This window comes from Zingiber officinale, chromosome 3A, assembly GCF_018446385.1.
Source record: "Zingiber officinale cultivar Zhangliang chromosome 3A, Zo_v1.1, whole genome shotgun sequence".
Taxonomy (NCBI): domain Eukaryota; kingdom Viridiplantae; phylum Streptophyta; class Magnoliopsida; order Zingiberales; family Zingiberaceae; genus Zingiber; species Zingiber officinale.
The window spans coordinates 77,497,984-77,523,741 of NC_055990.1; the positions used below are offsets into that span (position 1 = coordinate 77,497,984).

The 25,758-nt window shown below is 36.4% G+C and overlaps 1 protein-coding gene across 3 annotated transcripts in view; it reads right to left on the reverse strand.

Moving 5' to 3' along the window:
* LOC122053851 (poly [ADP-ribose] polymerase 1-like) overlaps positions 1-25,758 on the reverse strand; it is a 56,300-nt gene that overhangs the window by 25,194 nt on the left and 5,348 nt on the right. The window contains exons 2-5 of one of the 3 annotated variants that reach the window (XM_042615785.1): positions 22,668-22,717; positions 22,278-22,479; positions 12,684-12,856; positions 12,256-12,564 (exon numbers count right to left, since the gene is read on the reverse strand). In XM_042615785.1, the coding sequence (XP_042471719.1) occupies positions 12,256-12,564; positions 12,684-12,856; positions 22,278-22,479; positions 22,668-22,717 (734 nt within the window). Of the gene's footprint in view, positions 1-12,255; positions 12,565-12,666; positions 12,857-22,277; positions 22,480-22,667; positions 22,718-25,758 lie in introns of all 3 variants that reach the window. The other 2 variants (XM_042615784.1, XM_042615783.1) reach the window with 2 other exon arrangements.

Sequence of the window (25,758 nt, forward strand, 5' to 3'; positions counted from 1 at the left end):
GTCTAATTATTATTATCATTTAACAAGATACAAATATTCATATTAATTTAATTTTTCTCATTTTTTTATAGCAAAATAAAACTAAATTGATGGAACTATAACTTCTTTGATAAGCAACAATATCATCTTGGATATACAATTAACTAGGCAAAAGCTTTATTTCCTTACAAAAAAAAAAAAATAATTAAATCTTTGGTCCATAGTTTAAAATTTTGATCCTTATCTTAGTTTCAATTCATGGCCTCGGTATCGTATCATGTCGTGTCGATACAATTCCAATATTTTTTTAAATATAAAATTTATTAATTAAAAAATATTTTTACTAATATTTAATTGCTATAAATGTTTTTTATTAAATTATATTTGAAATGTTGAATATTTAATTTAAATTTTGATATTATTTTATAAAATATTTGATGCTTATTGAATCTTTTACCATAACTGTTTATTGAATGTATAAATTTAAAATTTATATTTTTATTAATATACACATAATTAATAGTTTTAATTGCAATTTTATTAACAAGGTATCAAGTCCAACTTATATTTACAATGGCGATTGTTATTTGAGATTAAAGAAATTCTTAATTTTATAAAAAGTGAGGCATATTTATACACAAAGCTAAGAATCTATCTTCGAAAAGAATCTATCAAAATTATAATTAAGGCAATTGACAACTATATTAATTAATATATATAGTTAATAATTAACAGTTATATTAGTTACTATATACAAATATATATAGCTAATATTTCGCCTCAAGTTGGAGTAAAGATGCTTCTTACAAAGATAATCAACCTGAATCATACTTAAAGCTTTTGTGAAGATGTCCCAAGGGGTATTCCCTAGTCTTCACATATCCTGTAGAAATTAAATTTTGTTGAATTTTCTCACAACAAAATGACGATTAATTTCAATGTGCTTAGTTGGCTTATGAAACACAGAATTCGATGTAATATCAAGAGCAACTTGGTTATCATTGGTACTAATTAAGAATTGATATATCCATATTATCTTACACATAGACGATGACATTGCCCTATATTCTGATTCTGCATTGGATTGTAACACAACATTTTGCTTCTTACTTTTCCATGAGACTAAATTTTCTACAATAAAGATACAATAATCTGAAGTAGAACTACTATCCATTTTAGAACATGCCCAATATGCATCTAAAAAAATTTAATATGAATGTGCTCATGATTTGCATATACGATACCTCGTCCGGGTGCTCTTTTCAAGTAACATAAAATTTACTCTAACGCTGCCAAATAATAAATTGTTGACAACACTAACCGAATATGCAATATCTAGACGAGTATAATAAGGCAATTTAACTTCCTGATCAACCTTCAATATCTCTAAGGATGTTCAAATAGTTCCCGGGAGTTGCTGTCCGATTTTCGTCGGACAACTTTACCCTCGGGGCATGACAATTTATTGGTATCAGAGCCATAGATTTACAAGGCCTGTTTTTCGTGTTTTGGATTTCGTGATTTGTTTTCTTGATGTGACTTTTCAAGTTTTAGGACTAGGCAATGGCAGGGCATCTCTAAGTTATAGGAAAATAAGGTATGTTTTAGTGGTTATCATACTTATTTGGGTTCATTACCTTATTTAGTTATGTTAGCCATTTTTATACCTATTAGGTATCCATTAACTTGGTGCTAGCATGGTGACACTTATGAGTCAGCCTTATTTGTAGTCGTGGTCGAGGACGACCACAGACGTGACTAGTTGACAGTTTGGGACTCGAATCTGATGCAGAGAATGTAAAATTTTTTGTGGCACCAACTGATACTAAGTTGGGAAATAGGGGTCGAGTCCGTTAACAAATTATTAGAGATCAAAGAATCTCCTGTGAAGTATATGTTCTGAGTCATTGGAACACTACATGGCTTTAACTTCTCGTAACTTCGACACCTAAGAAATTCTTTAGCACCCAAGTCTTTCATGCGAAATTGAGTGAATGAAAAATTTAAGAGATGAAATTCTTGTACTATCACTTCCAATGATAACAATATCATCCACATATATAACTAACAGAATGATACCAGTCAGGCTTCTTGTACTCTATTTTAAACCATACAAAGATTTTAAAAGACAACAAACTCGCCTTGACTCCCCTAAGCAACAAAATTAGAGATTGCTCTATATACACCTCCTCCTAAGCATTCTTGATATTAAGTTGATGTAAAGGTCAATGATAAGTAACAACCATTCAAATAAATAATCGATCAGATGTCAATTTTACAAGGAGAAAAAGTACTAGAATAGTCCACACCATAAGTCTGAGTATAGCCCCTAGTGACTAAACGGTTTTTCAATCTAGTAATTGAGCGACAAGACAAGCATAACCCTTAACAAATACCCAATTTACATCCTATAGCCTGTATCCCTAAAGGTAGATCGACCAAGTGTCAAATGTCATTGTCATCTAAAACATTCATCTCCTCTATCATTGCATCTTTCCAACCAGAGGAGATATGGCCTCATAGACAGTTTTAGGAATAGAGATAGATCAAGTGAAGCAAAAAAAGAATAAGAGGAAGACGACAAATCGTTATAAGAAACAAAAAAAAGTGGGATAAATACACTAACGTTTACCTTTGCGTAATGCAATAGGAAGATCATCACGCGGGACTAGATCTGAAGATAAAGGAGTAGGTGCAAGACATGAATCAAAAGGTTGACACATGGTGTAAAATACTGTAACAAAATAATAATAAAATAATAAAGTTTAATAGACGAATAACCTTAATGGAATTTTTAGGAATCTTTAGAAATTTTCTGAAAATTTTTCGAATCTCGTATGACGAGTTTAAGGGGATGAATTTATAGGCTTGGGAAAAAGCCTATTTGGAATAACCAAAAATGGGAGTTGATTGAGAAATAAACTTAGGTTTTGATTTACCTAAATCAAAGTTCAAATACCTATTACTGTGTCCGTGCACCGCCCCATCTTCTTCACCCGATTCTTTCCCTCCCTCTCACGTCGACCCCCTCCCCTTTCCCTCTTCCTTATCTTCCTCTTCCCCGATCTCTTCATCTTCCCCACCCCAATCCTTCGCCGTCACCACACGATCGCCGACGCCGAGCTCTCCCGACCACGCCATGCCACACGGCGCCACCGGATCACCGCGAGCACCAACGACGCTGCTCCTCCGCTTCCGGCAAGCTATCGCCGCCCCCTTCTCTGTGGCTGATCCATGCCCTAACTGCCCCTCGTGAATGCCGATCGCCATTCTCCTTTGTGTCGTCGCGATTGTGCCAACGCCCGCGAGCTTACAACCGGCAGCAGTCTCCTATTCGAGCACGCCTCACCATCATCAAGTCTTGGCTACCATACTGCCAAGATTCCAGCCACCCTCTCGATCTCGACGTCGTTGCTGCACCGGCACAGATACTCCATCGTCGTGCCCTAGCATCCGGGTGCCGAGTCTTTTTTCCTCTTCACTGATCTGGATCAGGGGTAAGTCATGATTCGATCTCATCTTCTATTTGTGATATGATGATTGGTTGTTGACTGATCGATGTAGTTTCGACCAAAATCCTTGTTCTGGCTGGAATACTTGCAGGTATTAGCGATACGAACAGAACCTAGAGATCAATGGAAGGTATGGTTCTGGTTTAACATTTGTGGATTTGGATTTGAGGTTAATGCTTAGATGTGGATGTGTTGAACTTGATCTAGGAAGCTTGATTCGGAGATCATCAATTTTATCTAGCTCCGGCCACAGTTTCCAGCAGCGGGTGCTCTATCGACAAATTAACGACGAAGTATACAGCTTGGGTGAGTTTGGTTTGATTCATGATGGTTATTTAGTAGTTGATTGATTTAGATGGATGCATGGTTGATGTTAGGATCATTGAATTATTGTGGATAAATTAAGTGTGTATTGATCTTAGAAGATGACCATGATTAAATTAATTAACTCATGAGTAGGATTGAAGTGAAGGAATTGTGGATTGAGTTAAACCTAATTGGATTAATGAATTAGGTTAATTATTTTGATTAGGATTTTCCCTAATTAGGTTGGGGATTTTATTTAGCTATTTGCTACATATGTATTAGCTAAATACATTATGTGATCGACTTTGATTCGAGGCGAGCGTCTCGACATGGGATTGGTTTGACACGATCTACGTATAAAGGCGGGTATCTTTGACTTATCTCTTTTGATATTGTCATTCTGATATGCGTAGTAGATTATAACTAGTAGTAATAGTTATGTTTATATCTGCCTTGGTATGTCACTACTTGATACCCGTAGTATGCCCATATTGTTATCTGTTATGCATTTATGCTTTTGTCCTCTTGATTTTTGTCATATGTACTTATGTTCATAGAAGTAGTGACATACAAAGCAGTACCGGATACAGGTCTAGCTACTAGACATACTTGGCATGTGTATCTAGATTTATTATTTGGCATGTGTACCTAAATTTATTTCCTGGCATGTGTACCTAGATTATGATACCTAAATCATTGTTATGGACTCGGTTTTCCTTTTGGTACACATTATATTGAGGCTGATATTTTCAGGAGTTACATGTTTGGTTTTCCTTTTGGTACACATTATCTGAAGACTGATATTTTCATGAGTTACATGTTTTAGTGTTACACACCATTTTTGCATGATTGCATGCTGAGCGATTATCGGCTCCATTGTTGTTGAGCACATCGCCAGTTATATGATCTGCACACAACCACTCATGGGTTAGTAGTATATCAGGCAGGGTGTGTGTAGTTTGTTCTGTCAAGGCTCCGTTGGTCCGCTCATGGGTAGTGGTGACTATAGCGTGGTAGCGGACAGGGATCCCTCCTCTTGACTATGACGCAGGGAGATGAGAGCTTAGGCTCCCTATTATGTTTGGGATAGGAGGATAGGTGTACTCCGACAACATCCTGTCCACTCGGTCACTCAGGAGTAGTGATGACAAAGTGCACAGTTGTCATAGCCCTACCTACTCGACCTCACCATCGCGTGTAAGGTGGCTGACTGGCGTCAGGGGTGACCATGTCATTTGTATCATATGCATGGATTGCATTTATTGTTTGTAATTGCTGCATTTTGGATGCTGCATATTGGTGGTTGCATATGATTGACATGCATACATGAGACATTATGTATTTGGTCTAATGACCCTGTATTTGTTGGTGTGGTTCCTACCCTTATGTCAGGATAGGAGGCCCTGGTGAGTACAGTTCTTCCGATGTTCAGTTTTTCATTACCTATTATTGTTCAAGAGACTGTACTGCATGATTATTACTGATAGTTATATTTTACTATGCATGTCTGCTCGATACGTATGTTATACTCACTACCCCTTATTTTTCCTGTTGTTTTCAGGTTAGCACATAGATATGTCGTATCGCTTGGAGTATCCTGTCTGCCAATCCCACGTCACTTCAAAGAACGGTTTTACTTCGCTCTTGTTTTCTTTCATATATTTTTTATTGTTTTGGCATTGTATTGGTGTTTAGCCATGTGGCTATTTCATTGTTTTTGGTGTTGTATTTGTGTTTAAGCCGTGCCAGCACGCATTGTATCTATTGGGTTTGTGCGGGCTTTTCTTTCGTTTTCCACTGTGTTTTTAGTATAGTCGTGTGGGCTGTTTAATATATATAACTGCGTGGTTGTATATATTCCAACCATGTGGGCTGATGTATATAGCTTGTTGATGTATATATAATTCAGATTGTCACCGATAAAGGGGAGATGCTGCCGGATTTTCCTCTGGTAGGGACTCCTCTAGGCGTGACACCTGGAGTATACTTGAATTATAGGAGACTTAACAGGAGCTGTTTCCGAGACAAATGCGAGGGGATGTAATAGAATACACCAACAAATCATCCTCCTTCTTTTGACGAGTCAAAATAGGTGAGGACAAGAAATAAGGTGTCTTAATACCTAAATCAATGCTTCAACACAATATGATAAGGACCCCAAATATCAGAATGAACTAATTCAAAAGAAATAGTAGCACATTTATTTACTTTAGGACTCAAACTAAAACGGTGGTGTTTTGCAAATTGACACGACTTGCAATCTAATGAAGACATATTACTATATTGTGGATAAAGCTTCATGAGCAAAGGAAGAAATGGATAGTCCAACCTACAATGAGCGTCGAAAAGAGAAATAACACTCGAGCAAGCCAAGAATTTGGGAGCGATGCATCGAGAATGTAAAGCACTCCAAACTCGTGTTCTTTACTAATAATCTTTTTCATCAAAAGATCCTGAAATAAATTGGGAAAAAATGAAATACAATAGTTAACATTACAAGTTAGTTGACTAACAGAGAGCAAATTAAAAGATAAATTAGGTAAATGTCAGACAGAGAACCAAAGAAGTAAAGGGATAGGATTGATAGTGTCAGACCCATAAACACACGATCGAGACCCATCAGCTAAAGTAACGTTAGAAGTTAGTTTTGGACTAAAAAGTAGAAAAGAGACTATAATTATCTATCATATGATTTATGGCACCAGAATGAATGACCCATTTGAAGGATAAGAAAAGAAGACATGCATTGTGTTTACCTGAATTAGCAATAGCAATGATAGAGGAAGATGAAGACTTGATTGATTCATGATATTATGAGAACTTAGCAAAGTCATCTGTAGAGATAAGGACCAATTTGTCAAAGGCATCATTAGTGGACACAATATGGGGCAAGTGTTTTTGTTGTACTAAAGCTTTCTATACTTAAATTTCGTATGGCCTAGTATACTACAGTAGTTGCGCACAATACCACCAAAATTCGACATTTGAGTTTCAAAATCCTATGAGTCACGTCCTTTGTTTCCACTATAACTAGTTGATCTCCCACACACATAATTAGTAATGCGACTTACCAAAGCACTACTAAGCAAAACCGGTGCAATACTTTCTAAACGGAGAACGTGACTAAATACATAAGAGGAGACCTCAGAACCTGAGAGAGCTTGTGACTTAGCAGATTCAAAATCAAGAGATAGGCAAGCGAGGAAGCTCATGATAGTCATATGTTCTCTTTAGCGTTGTTGAACCTTCACATCAGGGCTAAAAGGCAACCGTATATTAAGCTTCTCATGTCTTCAAACACCATAAAATAATTAATTAGATGTTGATCTTGTTTTTCACAGAGTAAAGGGCTTTACAAACCTTATTTATACATGTGGGAGAGATTCCTTTCTCCAAAAGGATAGCCCGGTGCACGAGGCTCCTGCCATACAAGATCCCGGGAGGTTGTTTCCGAGATTCGAACCCGTGACCTTTAGGTCACAAAGCAACAAGATTCCTTTTTCCAGAATACAAAAATTCCAAACAATTCATCAGTTGTTTAACAAATTCACACTGATTGATCAAATCAATTACCTCACTATCAATACAATACCAAATATGAAAGAACAAGTGAGCATCCTCTCTAAGCCATGTCTGTTTCGAATCATCTTTAGAAAGATTATCTTTATCAATACTTCGTAGATAAAGACAATCTTACTCCAATTCAAGTAGTTCGAACCATTTAGCTTAGGCAGTGATATTATACATTACAAGCACCACATCCGTCATAATAGAAGACTTATTATCGGTCATAAGACTTTATCCCAGAGGAAGTCAAATAAGAGAAGAATCTGAAGGAAGCTTCAAACCAACAAGACGCGGACAAATCCACACGTCGACGCCTACGGGCGCGTCTGGCCAGGAGTTGTGAACCCCACAATTAGCGAAACAACCAGGGAGGAAGATCCATTGATATGCAGCGGCTGATGGGCGATGAGTTGATGAAGGTTATGACGGAGATGAAACCCTAATTTCATTCTCTAATGCTCTCTGATACTATGTTATTTGAGATAAAAAGAATTCCTACTTTTATTGAAGAGTGAGGCATAATTAAATACAAAGCTAGGAATCTATTTTAGGAAAGAATCTATCTTAGAAAACTATAATTAAAGTAAAGGACAGCTATCTTAGCTAATATATGCACATATATACAACTAATAGTGATAAAGATTGATCTTCACATTCAAGTTTCGTTGCAGAGGCATATTTTACATTTATGATGGCCATCCTCGGTTTAGACATCTTTAGATATGTTTTGATGAATTTTAAGATTGATTATGTTATAATTATTTGAAAACTTCAAATTACTTATGGATTAATATAATTTTTTATTTTGAGAATATGTAAAAATATTGTATAAATTTTTAATTGTAAAGTAAAATGGCAAATAGATGATGATTGATATATTGAGTATGCGCACGCGTGTATATATATATATTATAATTCTTAAATAGTGATTTCAATCCTTGATCTCTAATGACATTATAAAAGTTAGAACATATAAAAAAATTTAAATACCAAATTTTATCTTATTTAAAATTTTATATCCTAAATAGTTTTAAAAATAAATAATTAATTATATCAATATTTTACAAATTAATTTGAGTAAAAGTCATTTAGGGTTAATTGAAGTCCACCCAAGTAGACATGATAATTAGGATTAAATAGGTTTAAATTTAATTAAATTTGATCCACTTAAAATTAAATTTATATATAGAATAATTTTATTTAATTGTAGTAGTATTTAAAAAATATATTATATTTAAATTTTTTTCTATCTTTTGGTTTTTTTCTCTATCCTTAGAAAAAATATCTCTCTTAATTTCTATATTTATCTTTGTGGACAGATAGAGAGAAAGAAATTAATAAAGAAACAAATTTCAATATTTGAATTAAATAATAAAAAGAATTAATAATTTTAAAAAAATAATAGTTAAAAAAATGGAAATGAGAATGGGGAAAATGTTGAGAAAAATTAATCTACCAAGGGGCCTCGCGCGAGGTAGCGAGGCCGCACGAAGGCCTTACCTAGACACGAGGTCTCACGTGGTCTTGGATAGAGGTTGGGTGAGGTAGCCTCCGCGAAGCCTCTCACAAGACCTCGCAACTATGCAAGGCCTCCGCGGCCTTCATGCAGCCCCCGCGGTGTTCACGAACCTTTGTGAGACTGCCATGAGAGTCTTCGCCCTTTACAGTGATGCTGATGAGAGTCAACGGGCGGAATTTGCCGATTGACACACTCAAACTTTGAAATTATGCTTTGGTTCAAACTTCAACATAAATAGCTTCAAAACATAAAAGAACATCCCAAAGCACAATTTATACAATTTACATTTATTGTTTGTAGTACCTAATCTTTATATTGGAAAGATAGCATAATTTTTTTTTCATTTAGCATAATATATGGTTAAAAACACCCATAAAGATACAAGGAAAAATGTGATTCCACTCTGAGCTAATTAAAAATATTGAAATTGAGTGCTTATCATTTCTAAATAATAAGAATTATTGCTACACTATGTTTTTCTTTCAACTAAAATTTTCATTGCTATTTAATTTCAAATTTTATTAGTTATTTAAGCAAGTTATTTAGATTGACCAAACTAATTAATAGGTTTTGAAGAACTCAATCAGAGTGTAATTGGAGTGTGGCTGAGTTATTTGGATAGGCTCATCATCTAGTTTTAGTGGGTCTAATTTAGTCTTGATTTGATCAATTTAGGATTGAACTAAACTTATTTTGATTTAGACCTGTTTAATCTTTTGTATTTCAATTAAAAAAACCCAAGAAAAAAATCCTAATTTATTTATTTTAAATCTCTCATATACTCCTCTCTCTCGTATACGTTTGTGCCTCTCTCTCACACGACATTGACTCCATTACGACCTGCTCTCTCCCACCATCTCTCCCACAATGCTAGAGTTGATGACTCTCTCTTGTGCCTAACGCGCCCTCTCTCGCAACATCAGAGTGGATCAAGCTGTCACCAGGTAACCTTTCTCTTTCAATCCTGATCTTGCTCTTCTCCCTCTCCCACTTCTTCCTCAATAAATGTGTTTGTATCGATCATTCCACATCTTATTATAAGAGCAGAAAAAGCACAAAGCAAGATTTTAATTTGTGATTATGTGTGATTAAATAGCTTATCAACTTATGCAACATCATGTAGTGACTGAAATCTCGAGCCGTGCCGTCCGAAACGGGCAGTTTTTACCGTTCCGATGCAGGACCGGCACAACACGCACAGCAATTTCATGTGCGTCATTGTGTGCATCACGCGCACGCAACAGAAGGAAGAAGGAAGAAGGAAGAATCAATTCAGGGATGAAGACTTACAAGGAATCATCGGCGAAAAATTAGCTCGGTGAGGTGGCGACGGCAAGGCTGCTGCGATGAGGTGGTGGTGAGGCAGAGTGAGGTGGTGGCGGCAAGGCGGCTGTGATGAGGCAGCGACGACTTGAAAAAAAATCACGATGGGAGGCGAAATCGCAAGGTTAGCAAAAGTTAGGGTTAATTAAAACTTTTAAATAAAACCACTATATTATATATATAATTTCTAATTTCTAATTAATTATTATATAAATTATAATTATATATTATATAAATGAATAATTAATTAAAGAAACGGTTAATTGATTAATATAATTATAATATATAATTTTATATTTTTATTATTGCTATTAAAATTATAAAAATTAAAGTAAAAAATAGATAATTTAAAATAATTTTAAAAACAAACTTTAATTTTTATAAATTAAAAATAGATTAAAATTTTATAAAAATATTTAAATAATTTTGAAATTTTATAATAATTTTAAATTTTAATAAATAATTCTAAAAATATAATTGTTAAAAAATTTAAAATATGTATAAATTTTTTAAATAAATTTGATTTTAAATTCAATATATATATATATATATATATTATGATTTTTGTGTTAATTTATATAATTATTATAGATAATAACTTTTTTTATCTTAGAATCAATTTGAGATTTAAAAACATGAATATTAACATATTTAAGCATATGGACACATTTTTATTAATATGAATGTCTCATCTTTATTTTTGAAGTTTTGACAAATGTATGCCATCAAATTACATAACATTAATACAACAACAACCACTATATATATATATATATATATATATATAAGTATCGAAACCGTATCGGCATGATACGATACATTACTGACACCGTATAGTTCCAGTCTGAGACTGAATTCTCAGCATGGATCGAGATTTTAAATCTTGGCATCATGTATTAATAAATTTGTACATATAATTTGACCAAATTAAAAATTCATAAAATAACGAAATAATTTAGATTATTAAAAACATTATAATCATATATATATTACTCATAATAAAAAATAATATAACCTTAAACCTATAGTCAACTATCTAAATTAAAGTTTTATACAATGGACCATACATAGTATATAACAAATTTTACTTTTTCATATTTTCTAGGTTAATTTAGTTTAGCGTTCAACTTAAGTTAATTGTAACTATATGTTTTACACTTAATTAATTCATTGTTTATTAGTATTACTTAATTAATAATATTTGTAAATATTTTTTAAAGTACTATTATATCCTTTATAGTCCATAATAAACCTTTATAGTTACACTGACGTATTAGTTATTTAAAACCATCTCAAGTCCTCTCAGCATATGCTTTAAGTGCATGTCAAGTGACAACACAACAATACAAAAACTTAATAGCTAGAGAGAATTAAGGAAGCAGGGACAGGAAGATCAGGATGCAAACCAAAACAGAATGCATAATGTCAGGTTGGTAGTGTGACATTCTTTTCATGTTAATAACAAAATTTGCAAGGTAAATCATCAAAAATAAAATAATTAGATATAAAAAGCATTTCATTCAATCACAGAAAAGGATAAGACCAGGGACAACAGGCATGAGAAGAGCATTCAAGACTCGGTGATTAAAATGTAAGCAAACCCACTTGTGGACAAATAATGAAGGAAACGACTTTAAAATAATCATCTTTACATAATAATAGAGTGACATCAGGTTTACTATATTACTAGAAATGGCAGATGCAGGTAGCCTTTGTGTAAAATAATCAAGGCTCGACATTCCCAGAAACAAGATTAAAAGAAAAGGGTGAAGTGACTGAATTATTGTTAATTTAAGAGAAAACTGATGAGCACCTATAAGAAATCAGCCCCCAAGAACTTTCTTAAAGAAAAGCAAGAAACAAAGAAAACTATCCACAATTTAGCTACTGAGAAAGTGTTGTGTCACTAATTCAGTTAGTTATATACCTTAAATATACAATAAAAACATAATTGCAAGAAAATTTTGATCTCATTTTCAAACTTAATGAATCAAGACATACCATGTCAGAAAAACTTCCAAACAATTACAGAACATAATGAAAACTAACCAACGATCTCGGAGATCATGTTCAGATCCGGTTGAATCCTGTTCATTTGCTTTAAGCATCTCCCGCAGCTCAGCCACACTCACATACCTTTTAAGCTCATCTTTTATATCCCACAACAGCTTGCTCTGCACTTCCAATCTATTGTCCAGTTCCATGGTGTCAGAATTATCATAATCAGGCACTTTGTTTCCTTTGCTTGGTCCTCTGTCTGATGCATTGTTTAGATCAATCTTGAGAACTTTTGGTTTCTGATTGTTAGTCCTGGCAGTCTTCCTCTTCACACCTTGTGAAGTTGCTTGATCTGATGAATTATAGGACATAATCAAACAATAATTAAAGGAGGAAAAATTAAGAGTAAACTAACAGTTATTTGGCAACTTGTACTAGAATTATGAATTGATAATATCTTACTTCCTTCTATATGTTTAGATGTATCCCTTTTATAAAGTGCAGAAACAGCTTCTTTATCTTGAGGGGAAAGGCTGTCCCACCCTGAAACTTTTTTTATACTGCTTGATGGAGACATAGTGATGAAACAGCTGACATGGTGCCACAAGAGACCTCGAACACCTTTTCCTCCAGCATTAGTTGAGACACGAACCTGTCACAGAACATGCAGTCGTATTAATTCATTGAAAAGCCTAAACAAGCAACAGTTGGATATAGAAGAGATCAGATAAGCCAATAACTGCAATTAAGTGAAGAAATGCATTATCAATCTGCCAATTTAAAGTTTTAAACTTTAAAAAGCCCTTCAAAACTAAAATGTTCCATCCTCTAATGAATACAGAAATTACAGTATCAGAATATTTCATGGGGACTTGTTATTGTGGAAATTGTGCTTTACATTAACAAAAAAATTCTAAAACTTCATCAGATCTGAAAGTATTCCTTTGCCCCTTCATCAGTTTGCTAGTTCAGTTGCATGGGCATCAACATAGATGACCATAAGGGGTTTGGCTTCTCGAGGTTGATGTCAAGCAGCAGACTACTAAAACTACACTACAAATACAGAGAACAATACAGCAGGCAAAATGGATTTCAATAAAGCCACAGTTACTAAGAAGAATCTGGTTTGAGTCTATCTTTTAGTCTCCTTATGTTATAGAAAACCTTTTAACCAAGGTTTAAAATTTAAAACCTGTGACAGAGCGACAAAGCCTGTCTTTGGTCCTGTTAGAATATTGTAACATAATAACTAGGGGTATTATTATAATTATGCTTTATATCCTTCTTCAATAACTCCATAGTGTCTAATACACGATTTTTTCTTAACAAGGTATCAGAGTCAGGTTAAAAGAAAACCCTAATTTCCTGCAGCATCGCTCTCTTGCGTTTTCTCTTCTCCACCTCCTCCCTGATAGCACTCTCTTCGTATTCCCCAACGATCGCGCAATCGTCCTCGACGTGGCCAGCAAGCGTGCGATCTGCAGGCTGACTCCCATCCCTGGCGACCAACGAAGCTATCCTGCCTCAGGCTCCTCTGTTCTCCGACGACGGCGACATCTCCGACGGCTCTGGGGAAGGTGACGACCTCATCTTAGGGTTCTTCTGACTGAGGCGACAATGTCTCCTCAGTGTTCCCTTCCGGCGAAGTAGTTTTGCTCAGGCGCGATGGATTTCCCTCATCTCCCGATCCTTGTTGAAGAGTGCCCGCTTCAATCTAGGGTTTCGTTGCCGCAGTGGTTCTGCTCTCTGAAGGCTTCCCGTGGACGTGGTTTCTAACAGAGGAATCCGACTGTTCTTCCCTCTTCTCTGGCTGTTCTTTCTTCCTCTCCGTCCCTACATCCGAAGATTTCCTTGCCGACGTGGTTGCTAACGCAAGGTGTTCAACAGAGGAGAAGGCCGACAGAGCAGTGAGTATCTTCTTCTCAATTCCAGTCGGTCGTTTCATCTTCATCTCCAACAAGCTCTTCTCTAAGTGCATCACTAAGGCTGCTGTGGACTTTCTGCTGACGTGGTTGTGGAAGCAGGGAGTTTTCACCAAAGAAGGGGGTAGCCTACTACCTCTTCATCTTCTCTTTCGACGTTCTTCACAGTTCTTTCCAAACTAATCAATGGATACATCCGGCATCTCAAAGTCAGATACCTCAATCTTTACCAACCACATCACTGCACCCCTCTCTTCCGAGGGATTGGATGATAAAAATTACGTCTCTTGGGCATCTCACAGTGAGTTTTAGCTTGTTGGATAGGGTTATGAGACACATCTCACTCAAACTGAAGAAGATGTTCAAGTCGTCGATCGTCCTCTATGGAAGAAGGTTGACACTCAGTTGTGTTGTATTATCCGAGTCACCATCCATCCATCTCTTAGAAATATCTTTCGTACTCACAAAACCTGCAAAGTCGTTTGGACACAAGCTCAACAACTCTTTACAAACACCTCTCGGCGACTCTATCAAGTTTGTGAAGATCTTATGATCATCCTCAGTGCCCATCAGATTAAGGATTTAATGTCAACTTATCTGGGTTCGGTCTCTAGCCTTCTTTGTGACTTCAACGAACTGCTACCACCTATGGCCAGTCCTGTTGAAGAGCTTGAAAATTGGAAGAAATTTTTTATGTCCCTGGCTTTATATGGTCTGCCCACAGATTATTTTTATGTTCGTGATCAGATCCTAAGCAGCCCCACAAAAGCTACCATGAACAATACCTGGGCAACTCTCCTCCGCGCCCCGGCCAAGATCTTGACGATGCCTCCTTCCATTCTTGTTGACTCGTCAGCTTTGGTCTCTCGACACAACAACAGACCTCTGCCTCACAAGGGTGGCAAAGGTCGTCCTTGGTGTGATCATTGCCGCCGCCCGGGCCACACGATTGATAAGTGTTGTGGGTTGCATGGTCGACCTCCTTGCGCTGCTCAGATCGCTCAGAATTCTGTTGCTTCTTCAACTTCCACTTCACAGTTAACACCAGATCCGACCCCACAATCTTCCTATAATGACTTTCTTAAATGGTTTGAGGATCGTCAGGCTTGCTTCTGATTCCACTGCTATTGTTGCACACGCTAGTAATTCCTTTGCTAGCATATCTCACTCTTCAGGTTCTTGGGTTCTTGATTCTGGGGCCACTGATCATATCACTGGTAATAAATCTCTATTTTTCTTCTCTCACTGCTTCTGGTTATTTACTAATTGTCACCATGGTCAATGGTTCCCAAACTGAATCCAAGGGTATTAGTATTGTTCATCCTTCTTCGTCTCTTTCCATTCATAATGTTCTTTATGTTCCCAGAGCTCCTTTTAATTTATTGTCAATAAGTCAACTTGATCTCTTAATTGTGTTATTTCTTTTACTAAAACATCTGTTTCCTTACAAGACCAGAGTACGGGGAGGATGATTGGCTTCGGATGTGAGTCTCATGGACTTTATCGGCTTCAACAACTCTCTCCTGTTGGTTCGATGGCGGCATCTCCACTTTTTATTCATGCTCAATTGGGACATCTAGGTCTTGATAAGTTGAAACAATTACATCCTAGTCTTTCTCACTTAGAGTCTTTGTCTTGTGAGTCGTGTCAGTTAGGTATGCATGTTCGTAGTTCTTTTTCTCCTCGCACTGTGTCGGGCTACATCCCCCTTTGCTTTGGTTCATTCTGATGTTTGGGGTGTGAGTCATGTTTCTTCTACATTGGGATCACAATATTTTGTTATTTTTATAGACAATTTTTCTCGTTGTACATGGTTATATCTGATGAAGGAGCGTTAAGAATTATTTTCTATTTTTCAATCTTTTTTTCATGAAATCAAAACCCAGTTTGGTATTTCTCTTCGAACTTTGCAAAGTGATAATGCAAGCGAGTATCTTTCTATTTAGTTTCGTTCCTTCTTGACATCTCATGGTGCCCTCATACCCCTTAACAGAATGGGATTGCAGAACGCAAGAATCGTCATCTCCTTGAGACCACTCGAACTCTTCTCCATTCTCATGCTCCTCATCAGTTTTAGGGTGATGTCATACTTACTGCGTGTTATCTCATCAATCGCATGTCTTCCTCCACTCGCCAGGGTAAAATACCTCATCATCCTCTTCATCCTTTACCACCTCGGGTCTTTGGTTTTATATGTTTTTCTCATGATCTTGATCCTAGCATTGATAAACTCTCTCCCCGGTCTCATAAGTGTGTTTTCTTTAGGTACCCACCGTCTCAGAAAGGGTACAGGTGTTGTTCCCCTAATTTTCGTCGATACTTCATCTCTGCTGATGTCATATTCTTTGATTCGATTTCATTTTTTGGGCCTCCCGCTTCCCAGTCTGAGGTTTCTCCCTCTCCACCTGCAACTATCTTTTGTCCTCCGGAGGAACCTCTATCATCCCCAACCTCGTCTCCTCCTTTGTAGGTTTATCAGCGTTGTCCTCATCCTGCTTTGCCACCGACCGACACTGATACTACCGTGGACACATCTTTGGAGCTAAGTCCTTCGTCATTTCCTCCGATCCCATCCCCTGACTCTGATATTCCTATTGCACTTCGAAAGGGTATATGTTCCACTCGTAATCCTTCTCCTCACTATGTTTCTTTGAGTTATCATCGTTTTTCTCCTTCCTATTATTCTTGTCTTTTTCCTTGTCGTCTGTTTCTCTTCCTAAGATACAGGTGATGTCTTTGCCCATCCAAGATGGAAACAGGCTATGCTCGATGAAATTTGTACTTTACAAGTAGTGGGACTTGGGACCTCGTTCCTCTACCACCTAGGAAGTCAGTTGTTGGTTGTCAATAGGTGCATACGGTGAAGGTTGGTCCAGACGGTATGGTTGACAGGCTTAAGGCGTGTCTCATCGCTAAAGGTTATACTCAAATCTTCGAATTGGATTATGGAGACGTTTTTTCTCCTATTGCCAAGATGTCTTCTATACGTCTATTATTGTCAATTGTTGTGATTCACCATTGGCCTCTTTATCAATTTGGACATCAAAAATGTATTTTTACATGGTGATCGACTCGAGGAAGTCTACATGGAGCAACCTCCGTGTTTTGTTACTCCCGTTTTTTGGTCTTGTATGTCGCCTGCAGAAATGTTTATATGTCCTCAAGCAATCACCCAGAGCATGGTTCGGTAGATTTAGTACTATAATGAATGGTACAGACGATTAGTAGGAAAACTAAGCTACCTTGTTGTTACTCGTCCGGATATCTCATTTGCGATAAGTGTAGTAAGTCAATTTCTCAACTATCCATGCAAAGAACATTGGGATGTTGTAACTCGCATTATTCGATATATCAGAGGCGCACCAAGAAAGAGTCTTTTGCATGCAGACAAAAGACATACTCGAATCATAGGGTACTCTGATGCAGATTGGGCAGGATCTCCCACTGATAGAAGGTCCACTTCTAGGTTTTGTATATTTGTCGGAGGTAACCTTGTTTCTTGGAAAAGCAAAAAGCAGAATATTGTGGCAAGATCCAGTGCAGAGGCAGAGTATCGGGCTATGGCCATAACTAGTCAAGAGCTGATATGGCTAAAACGGTTGCTTCAGGAACTTAGGTTTGGAGAGATTACACAAATGTCACTTATATGTGACAACCAGGTTGTCATGCATATTGCCTCGAACCCAGTTTTTCATGAGAGGACAAAGCATATTGAAGTTGACTGTCACTTTGTTAGAGAGAAAATCATATCAAGAGAAATATCTACTAGTTTTGTCAACTCACATGATCAACTAAATCACTGAGAGGTTCCCGAATTGACTACATATGTAACAAGCTAGGTGTACATATGATCTATATTCTCCAGCTTGAGAGGGAGTATTAGAATATTATAATATAATAACTAGGGATATTATTGTAATTATGTTGTATATCCTTCTCTATATAAGTCAATAACTCCGTGGTGTCTAAATCACGGTTTTCTCTTAACAGGTCCGAACAATTCGATTCGGTATTGTATTGTGCGATGCTAGCCCATTTCAATAATTAATTAATTAATTAATTATTAATAATATGATTCATAAATTACATGATTTTTAATTAACATTTTATTATGATTAATTATTTATATAATAATTAATTAGATTGTTAATATATAATAATATAATTGGGTTGTCTATTGATATTTATTAATAAATTTTATTAACTCAGTCTTTAAAAAATATTTGTAACCAATTAAATTTAATTTTATACTTTAGTAACTTGTTATAATCTGGAAACGTCTTTTATTTAATAATGATGTATATTTTAATTTTTTTAATTAAATTTATTCAATTTTATAAGTATAAAAAAAATAGAAATTTGATTCACTCAATAAAAAAAGGGTAGCCACTGGTGCACGAAGTTCCCGCCATGCGGGATCTCAAGGAAGGATCCATTGTACACAGTCTTATCCTACTTTTTGCAAGAGATTGTTTACAGGATTCGAACCCGTGATCTTTTGATCACATGGCAACAACTTTACCGTTGCGCCAAGGCTCCCCTTCATTCACTCAATAAAAGTTGAAAGAAGAAAATAGATTTAAGATTTTTTTATTTTTTTTCTTTCAAATTGAATTGCATTGAGTTTTTTTTTAAAAAAAATAATTTGTTATGATTAACATATGCATATTCCAATCATCATATATTTTCAATAAAATAAATATAATAAATAAATAATTTTCTTAATCTAATAATTTTCTTAATCTAATTAAATAAATTTTTAAATTTGGAATGAAAGTTTAGAAAAGACATAAGAAGAGCTTGACATGATCTTGTGAAATTTTTGTTCTCTTAAGTAATCACATTTCTTTTATCTCTCTTGACATTATAAAAGTTAGAACACTAAAAAAAATTCACTAATATTAAATAATTTAGCTTATTTAAATTTTTACAATTTAAGTTATTTTTTAGATAATTAATTAAGTTATATAAATTAATATTTTGAGATTTTTTATGGTGAAGTTGAGTTGCATATAGTAACTCTTAAGTTGTAGGAGCGGAGTGACATATATTTTGGGATCCAATTACATTCTTACTTAGGCATAAAGATTAGTCAAGGTTCCAATCGATTGGAAGTTGACAATAGTCGACTGATAGGACTGATAGGCTTAGTCGAGTGTGGCTTTGATTTATTGAGAATGGTTCTATTTGATATCTGATAGGTCTCAATTGACTGGCAGTCATCTGATGTGCTTTATTCGACTGGTCAGTTGACTAATTTTCTGCTTGAATTTAAAAAAGAAGACCATTTAAAAAGAATATCTAAAGTATTTGATTGATGGCACATTGATTGGATTAGATTGTCATTGAGATGACTAGATTCAGCAAGATCTGAAGATTCAAGTTTGACTTACCAACATTAATGCCAAACAGTTTTCGAAGCTTATCCATGGCCATTTGAAGGGCTATAAAAGGAGAGGCAAGGAGGAGCTCAATGAACAAAAATAAGCTATTATTCTCAGGGATTCCGAAACTCAATTTTGTCATTCATTTATAGTTTCTTGCTTAAAATTTAAGGTCTCATCTTTAAGTTCGCACCTTTGTTGGTTTTCTATGAGGTTTCTAAACCTTCAGAAAGATTTGAGAAGAAAAAATTATAGTGGATATTTCGAGGCGTGACTCACTCAAAAAAAATGTGGAATCGTCACATCAGTGGCCCCCCTAGAGTCGGTCCCACGGATATGGAGGAAGGTAAATGCAAGTACATAGGTGGAAAGTGCATGGCGGAGACGTTAACCCCAGGCAATGACACCCCGAGGATCGACCCCTGAACCTTTCGGCCACAGAACCATGCACTCCCCATCTGTGCTAAGCCCTGGGGACGAGGCATGACTCACTCAAGAGTATATAAACCGTGGAGTAGAAACAAGGGTTCCAAGCCATATAAATAGCTTTTGTTAGTATTTTTTTTCTTTCTCATTTTGCTTTAATATCCACTACACGTATCTATCTTTTCTTTAAGAAAGATATTGTGTGCACAACCAAACGATGTTAGATTTATGGACTGCCCACTGCGGGCACTTCTCGATTTACCCTAATGGTCGGTGGAAAAATTTCGTAGGACCAGGCCGGTCATCCCAGGGCTAGCCTAACTGGGTTTATTATTTTTTTTAAGAAAGATATTATGAAGTCAAAGTCTATTCGCCCAGCCACACCACAATCAGCAACATCTGGTCTCATTCATCTACATTCAATCCAACAATCTATATCCAACTATGCTAGAGTTTGTATCCGTAATTTGATGACAAAAAGGATGAATTGTCGCAGTTCAATCTAAACTATAAAGGTCTTTATTATATACCCCTATTCCCTTTCAACTTCCCTACTTTCACATGCATTGTTAGATTTACCCTTGAAATTGAATCATAGTCAGGTAAGTGACGTTTTTATGTGGATCAAATTTTTATAAGATGATTTCCTATCTTCCTAAAGGTAGTCCGATGCACGAAGTTCCCGTCATGCGGTGTCCCAGGGAAGGATCCATTGTACGCAGTCTTATCCTACTTTTTGCAAGAGGCTATTTCCAGGATTCGAACTCGTGACCTTTTGGTCACAAAGCAATAACCTTACTGCTCCTAGATGCACTAATTATGAGAAAAATATTTGGCTACTAGACTTATTAATTCTAAACTTGGTCAATTGTTTCATAATATTCACTGATGTTGATTATCATCAAATGACACTATTCTGCTGAAACACACTGTCATCTAACTCAATATTATATTCACGTGCGAACTCTTTGTAGTGACAATGCACCTGTAAATTTTACCTCTTAACTTCCATCTTAGGTGCCAGGATTTCATACTCTTCATGTGAGATAATGTGTAACATCTCTATGATCACAACTAGTAGTAGCTTTTTAAATCCCTTGAATTTTCAATGGGGAACCTGAAGTCAGTAGCCATCTATAATGTGCCACTCAATATTGAGCATCTAATTCAACTAAATCATGATCAAGCTGGCATTAACACAAGAATTAAGCAAGATACTTTAAGATCACCAGTCAATCTCGCTCTTGTTCTCTGCTCAAAGGATGTAATGCAGATAAGTCCAAGTTGATAATTGTTTAAATACCTCATAGCTAAGTTCTTATGTTAATTTTTCTCCACTTGAGCCATGAAAATAGTTTGATGCTTCAACATTTTCATAAGTTCTGGACCAAAATTAACTTAAATAGGTCAAAAGGGTCAACAACTAGATCAATCAGGCCTTCCCGTGGCGGGGCAGGGCAAGGTGTGACATGGCGGGTCGGCTCGTGGCGGGTCGGCCATTTGGCAAGGGGGCAGGCCGACCCGTCATCTTGACAGGTTGGGAAACCTCCAACCCAACTCAATCCAAAGCGGGTTACAGGTTAAGAGGATCAACCCACGAGCACATCAAAAAATTTTAAAAAAATTTTATATCTTCAACGCTTTACTTCGGAAAGGTTTCATAATCAAATGTATTCATAAACAGGTATTTTAAATATAAATAGACACAAACAAGTACTTATGTATGATTAAAAAGTATTATTTTATTTCAAAATTATAAAAATAAATAAATTGACATAAAACTTGATTTACATGTATTTTTCAACCCACGAACCAACTCAAGCTCATCACGGACCGACCCGAGCACGTCGCGGGCCTAGGCTGGTCAACCCACAGCGAGCTTGGGTTGATAAAATTTCAACCTGACCAGCTTAAATTATTTAGCGGAACGGACCTACCCGACGGGCCTAACCCAAATTGACGACTCTACCTCTAACGCTCTGTCTATCTTTTAACACCCTTGTAGGCACCATTGACGAGAGACTTTCTACCACCTTTGGTCTCCCCTTTTGGGTCTTTCTTGGAGGTCAGAGATTCAGTCAACCAAGAAGACAGCTCATCACCCTCTTCCCCCTCTGGGTCATAGCAACTTAGGTTGCATTCCAGCTAGCTCACCGGCAATCCGCTCTCCACGGCTTCCGGACAAGATCAATATCGATTAGTAGCTTCATCTTTTGTAGCATTACCAACCACATTAGTGAAAAACTATCCCTCATTTGATATGTTAAGCATTACTATAACAAAAAATATGCTTAAAAGAAAGTGTTTCACATAATTTTAAAATACATAGAAAAATACCAACCGTTCCTTTCAGAATCTTCTGGCTACAATGTCTACAGGTAGCACGAGAAGTTTGGGAAACTTCAATCGAACACTCATTATCAGCAATTGTAGTTGCAACTGTAGTGGCAACTGTACTACCTGAGCCTCCACCCTCAACATAACTCTTTATCCTTTTTTGATCATCCCAACGCAATGAGTCTATGCATTCAACATCATCGAGGCTGGCAATGAAGAAAGCCATAGTGAACAAAAAAAAGGTAGTAAGAGAGACATCAAACAAGCGTGAATAAGAGTTGTGTGATGTTTGAAAGTGACGAGAAACTCATGTGTTGACCAAGACTACAAAACAATGTTTTAACAACTACATGTGAAACAATATTGCCAATAAATTCAACAACAAGGAGCGTACGATTTTATCTGGTTTTGTTTCTTGAAGATGCAACCAGCATGATTCCACATCTGAAAAGGCAAACATAACTATTGACACGATATTGACATAATGTGTAAACTTTCTCCATATATGAAAGAAGCATACTTATAAATTAATTGCATCACCACCAAAGACATTCTAAATTTGATCAATTACCAACACAAATCACATGATCTAGCCACTCATTTAGCACAATCATATGTCTAGTTGCTGAACTACCATAACCAATAAACAATAAATTTTACTCGAGCAATAGTTGGGAATACTAGAACAGAATATAAAATAATTTTTTTACCAATAGCCATCAGTTAAGACCTCAAAAGTTGACTGTAAAAGAAGGAAAGAAGTTAGGAATTAAGAAACTACGGAATGATCATAACAAATAATTCTCTAGTGTGACAACCAAAGCAATTAAAGATGGCTAAGAAGATTTTACTCAACATATTTGAAAAGGGTAAGAAGGCCTCAACGCTAAATTTCATCAATTGCCAATGGTTAAGATCCACAAGAAGACTTTGCACACAATTTGATAGAACGATAAGAACCACATAATCTAGCCTAAATAGTAGGGAAATGTCATTAGTTGTCCTATGAGACTCTATATATATTTTAAAAAAAATCCCCATTTCTTAATCTTAAACTAAATTTTCCAAATTTAATGAATGCAGTAGATGGAAGAAATGAAGAAAAAATAACAGAAGTTCATCTCAACGATATATTGAAGTGCAGCTGATTTTCTTTTTTTGTTCATGTATTGATTCTGGTTTTCTCAAAGTTTTAGGTATCTCAAGCACATCATGATACAACTCCGGATCAGCTCCAAGCCAATGAGACAGGACTGCAAGTCGAGATGTACGTCCCGAACCACCACGAGGAACATGAAGAGGACTTGCACGTGTCAGCCGAGCTGATAATGAAAACAGAGGTCAAGCAAGTTCAACATACTGTACAAGCATTGACATCTCGTATCTTGGAAGAGCAGGCTATGGAATTACAGTCGATGACATGCCGAATGATCAACTACATACAAGTCGACCCTAAAATGGGTCAATTAGCCGCGGAAGAATGGAATATCATGATACAACATGTTCCTAGCCAAATACCATACTAGAATGGTGGGAAAACACAGCATTCTGGTTGGAATTGGTGTGTCATTTAATGCCACCTACATTTTGGACGAATTCCCAAGTTGGAGGACAGCTAGAGGGAGTGTGCATAAAGACTTACATTCATCATCTTCTCTTTCCATGCATTGGAAACTACCATTTGTTGGAAAGGGAGTGTGCATGAAGACTTGCATTCATTATCTTCTCTTTCCATGCCTTGGAAACTACCATTTTCAGTTCTATATAATGTCTTGAGTAGATATCAAAGGGGGTAGAAAACATTATATTTTGAGAGAGTTTTCCTCCTTGTTGTTCTTCAGCAACTCTGCAAGGATTACGGGTGAGCACTTGTAATTCTCAGCACTTTTATAATATCGGTTCTTGGTTTTGTTATAATCATTGGGTCGATATTCTCCATTGTTCTCATAATATTGGTTCTTGATTCTCTATAATCAACGGGTCAATATTTCATCCCTCCGAAACCTCCTTTGGATGATCACGGAACTGAGTTCCAATCTTATTGTTGCTGGGTCTCGCGGCATTGTTCGTCGAGGTTCACATCATCTTTGGTATCAGAGCCAAGTTCTAAATCAGGTTTATCTATCTTTCCTAGTGTTTATTTTGTTTTTATCATCACAATCAGTTCATACTCATCTTGTTATCTTCATCTACTTTCTAGTATTGTTGCAAAAAATAAAAGAAAAGAACAAAAAAAAAAAAGAACAGAAAAGAAAAACAAAAAAAAAGAGAGAGCGGAAAAGAAAATGAAGAACAAAGATCATTTGATTTGTTTTGATTGCATCTCGTGATATACATCTAGTGTCATCTGTGGCTGCCGTGATTCCGTTTCCATTTGCATGTTTCTTTTCAACTCTGTTTACCATCTCCATTGTGCTGCTTTGATTTGATTTTCTCTATCTTATCATCAATTCTATTTTGCTTCATCATATCATCATTTCTGTTTGCTTCATATCTTCTTTCCATCGTTCCTTGATTGACATCGTAACCTCGATCCAACTGAGCCTAGAATCGGTATTCTGAGTTTGTTGGGTTGAATAAGTGTTTGCTTAGTTTCTCTAGAACTTTTTGGAGGAAAACAAGTGAGCAGAACTCAATTTTCTGAGTGAAACACGAGTGTTTTTGTGACATCCAACTGAGTGCAAATACGTGAGGGAGTGAGTGAGGATCCTCCTTTGTTCATAATATTTCAGTTGCAGCTCACTATGTCTCGAGAGCACGGTGGCAGGGTTGATCCAAGTGATGGAGGAGGGTTTGATCAGACTACGATCATGCGGGCTATGCAGCAACAATTTGAGCGCATGAATGTCGTGTTCAATGAGATTCGAGATCGGTTGGATAGGCATGAGGATCAGCTCGAACAACTTCAGCAAGAGCCATTACCTAGGCATCGGAGACCCGACCAGCGGCCACATTTTGCTCCAAATGTCCCAGATGATGACTATGATGATGGAGCGAGCAATGAAGTGGTCTCCAATGCTACTTGGAGGAGGGCTAGGGCTATCAGACCCGAAAGGCCAAGGCATATTCAAAGGCAACACTGAGAAAGGGAAGTTGTAGATCGTAACATGGGCACCATCAAGCTGTCCATTCCTCTATTTCAAGGTAAAAATGATCCTGATGTTTATATTGAATGGGAGAGGAAAGTTGAGCTGGTATTCGATTGTCACAATTACTCGAAGGAGAAGAAAGTGAAGCTTGTTGCGGTGGCTTTTACCGACTATGCCATTATTTGGTGGGATCAGCTGACCCTGAGTAGACATTGGAACCGTGAGCTTCCCATCGACAATTGGGAGGATATGAAAGTCGTTCTGAGAAGAAGGTTTGTTCCATCTCACTATTATCGGGACTTACATTTGAAATTGCAAAGTCTAAAACAGGGGTCCATGACTGTGGAAGACTACCACAAGGAGATGGAGATAGCCTTGATTCGGGCTAACATTGAG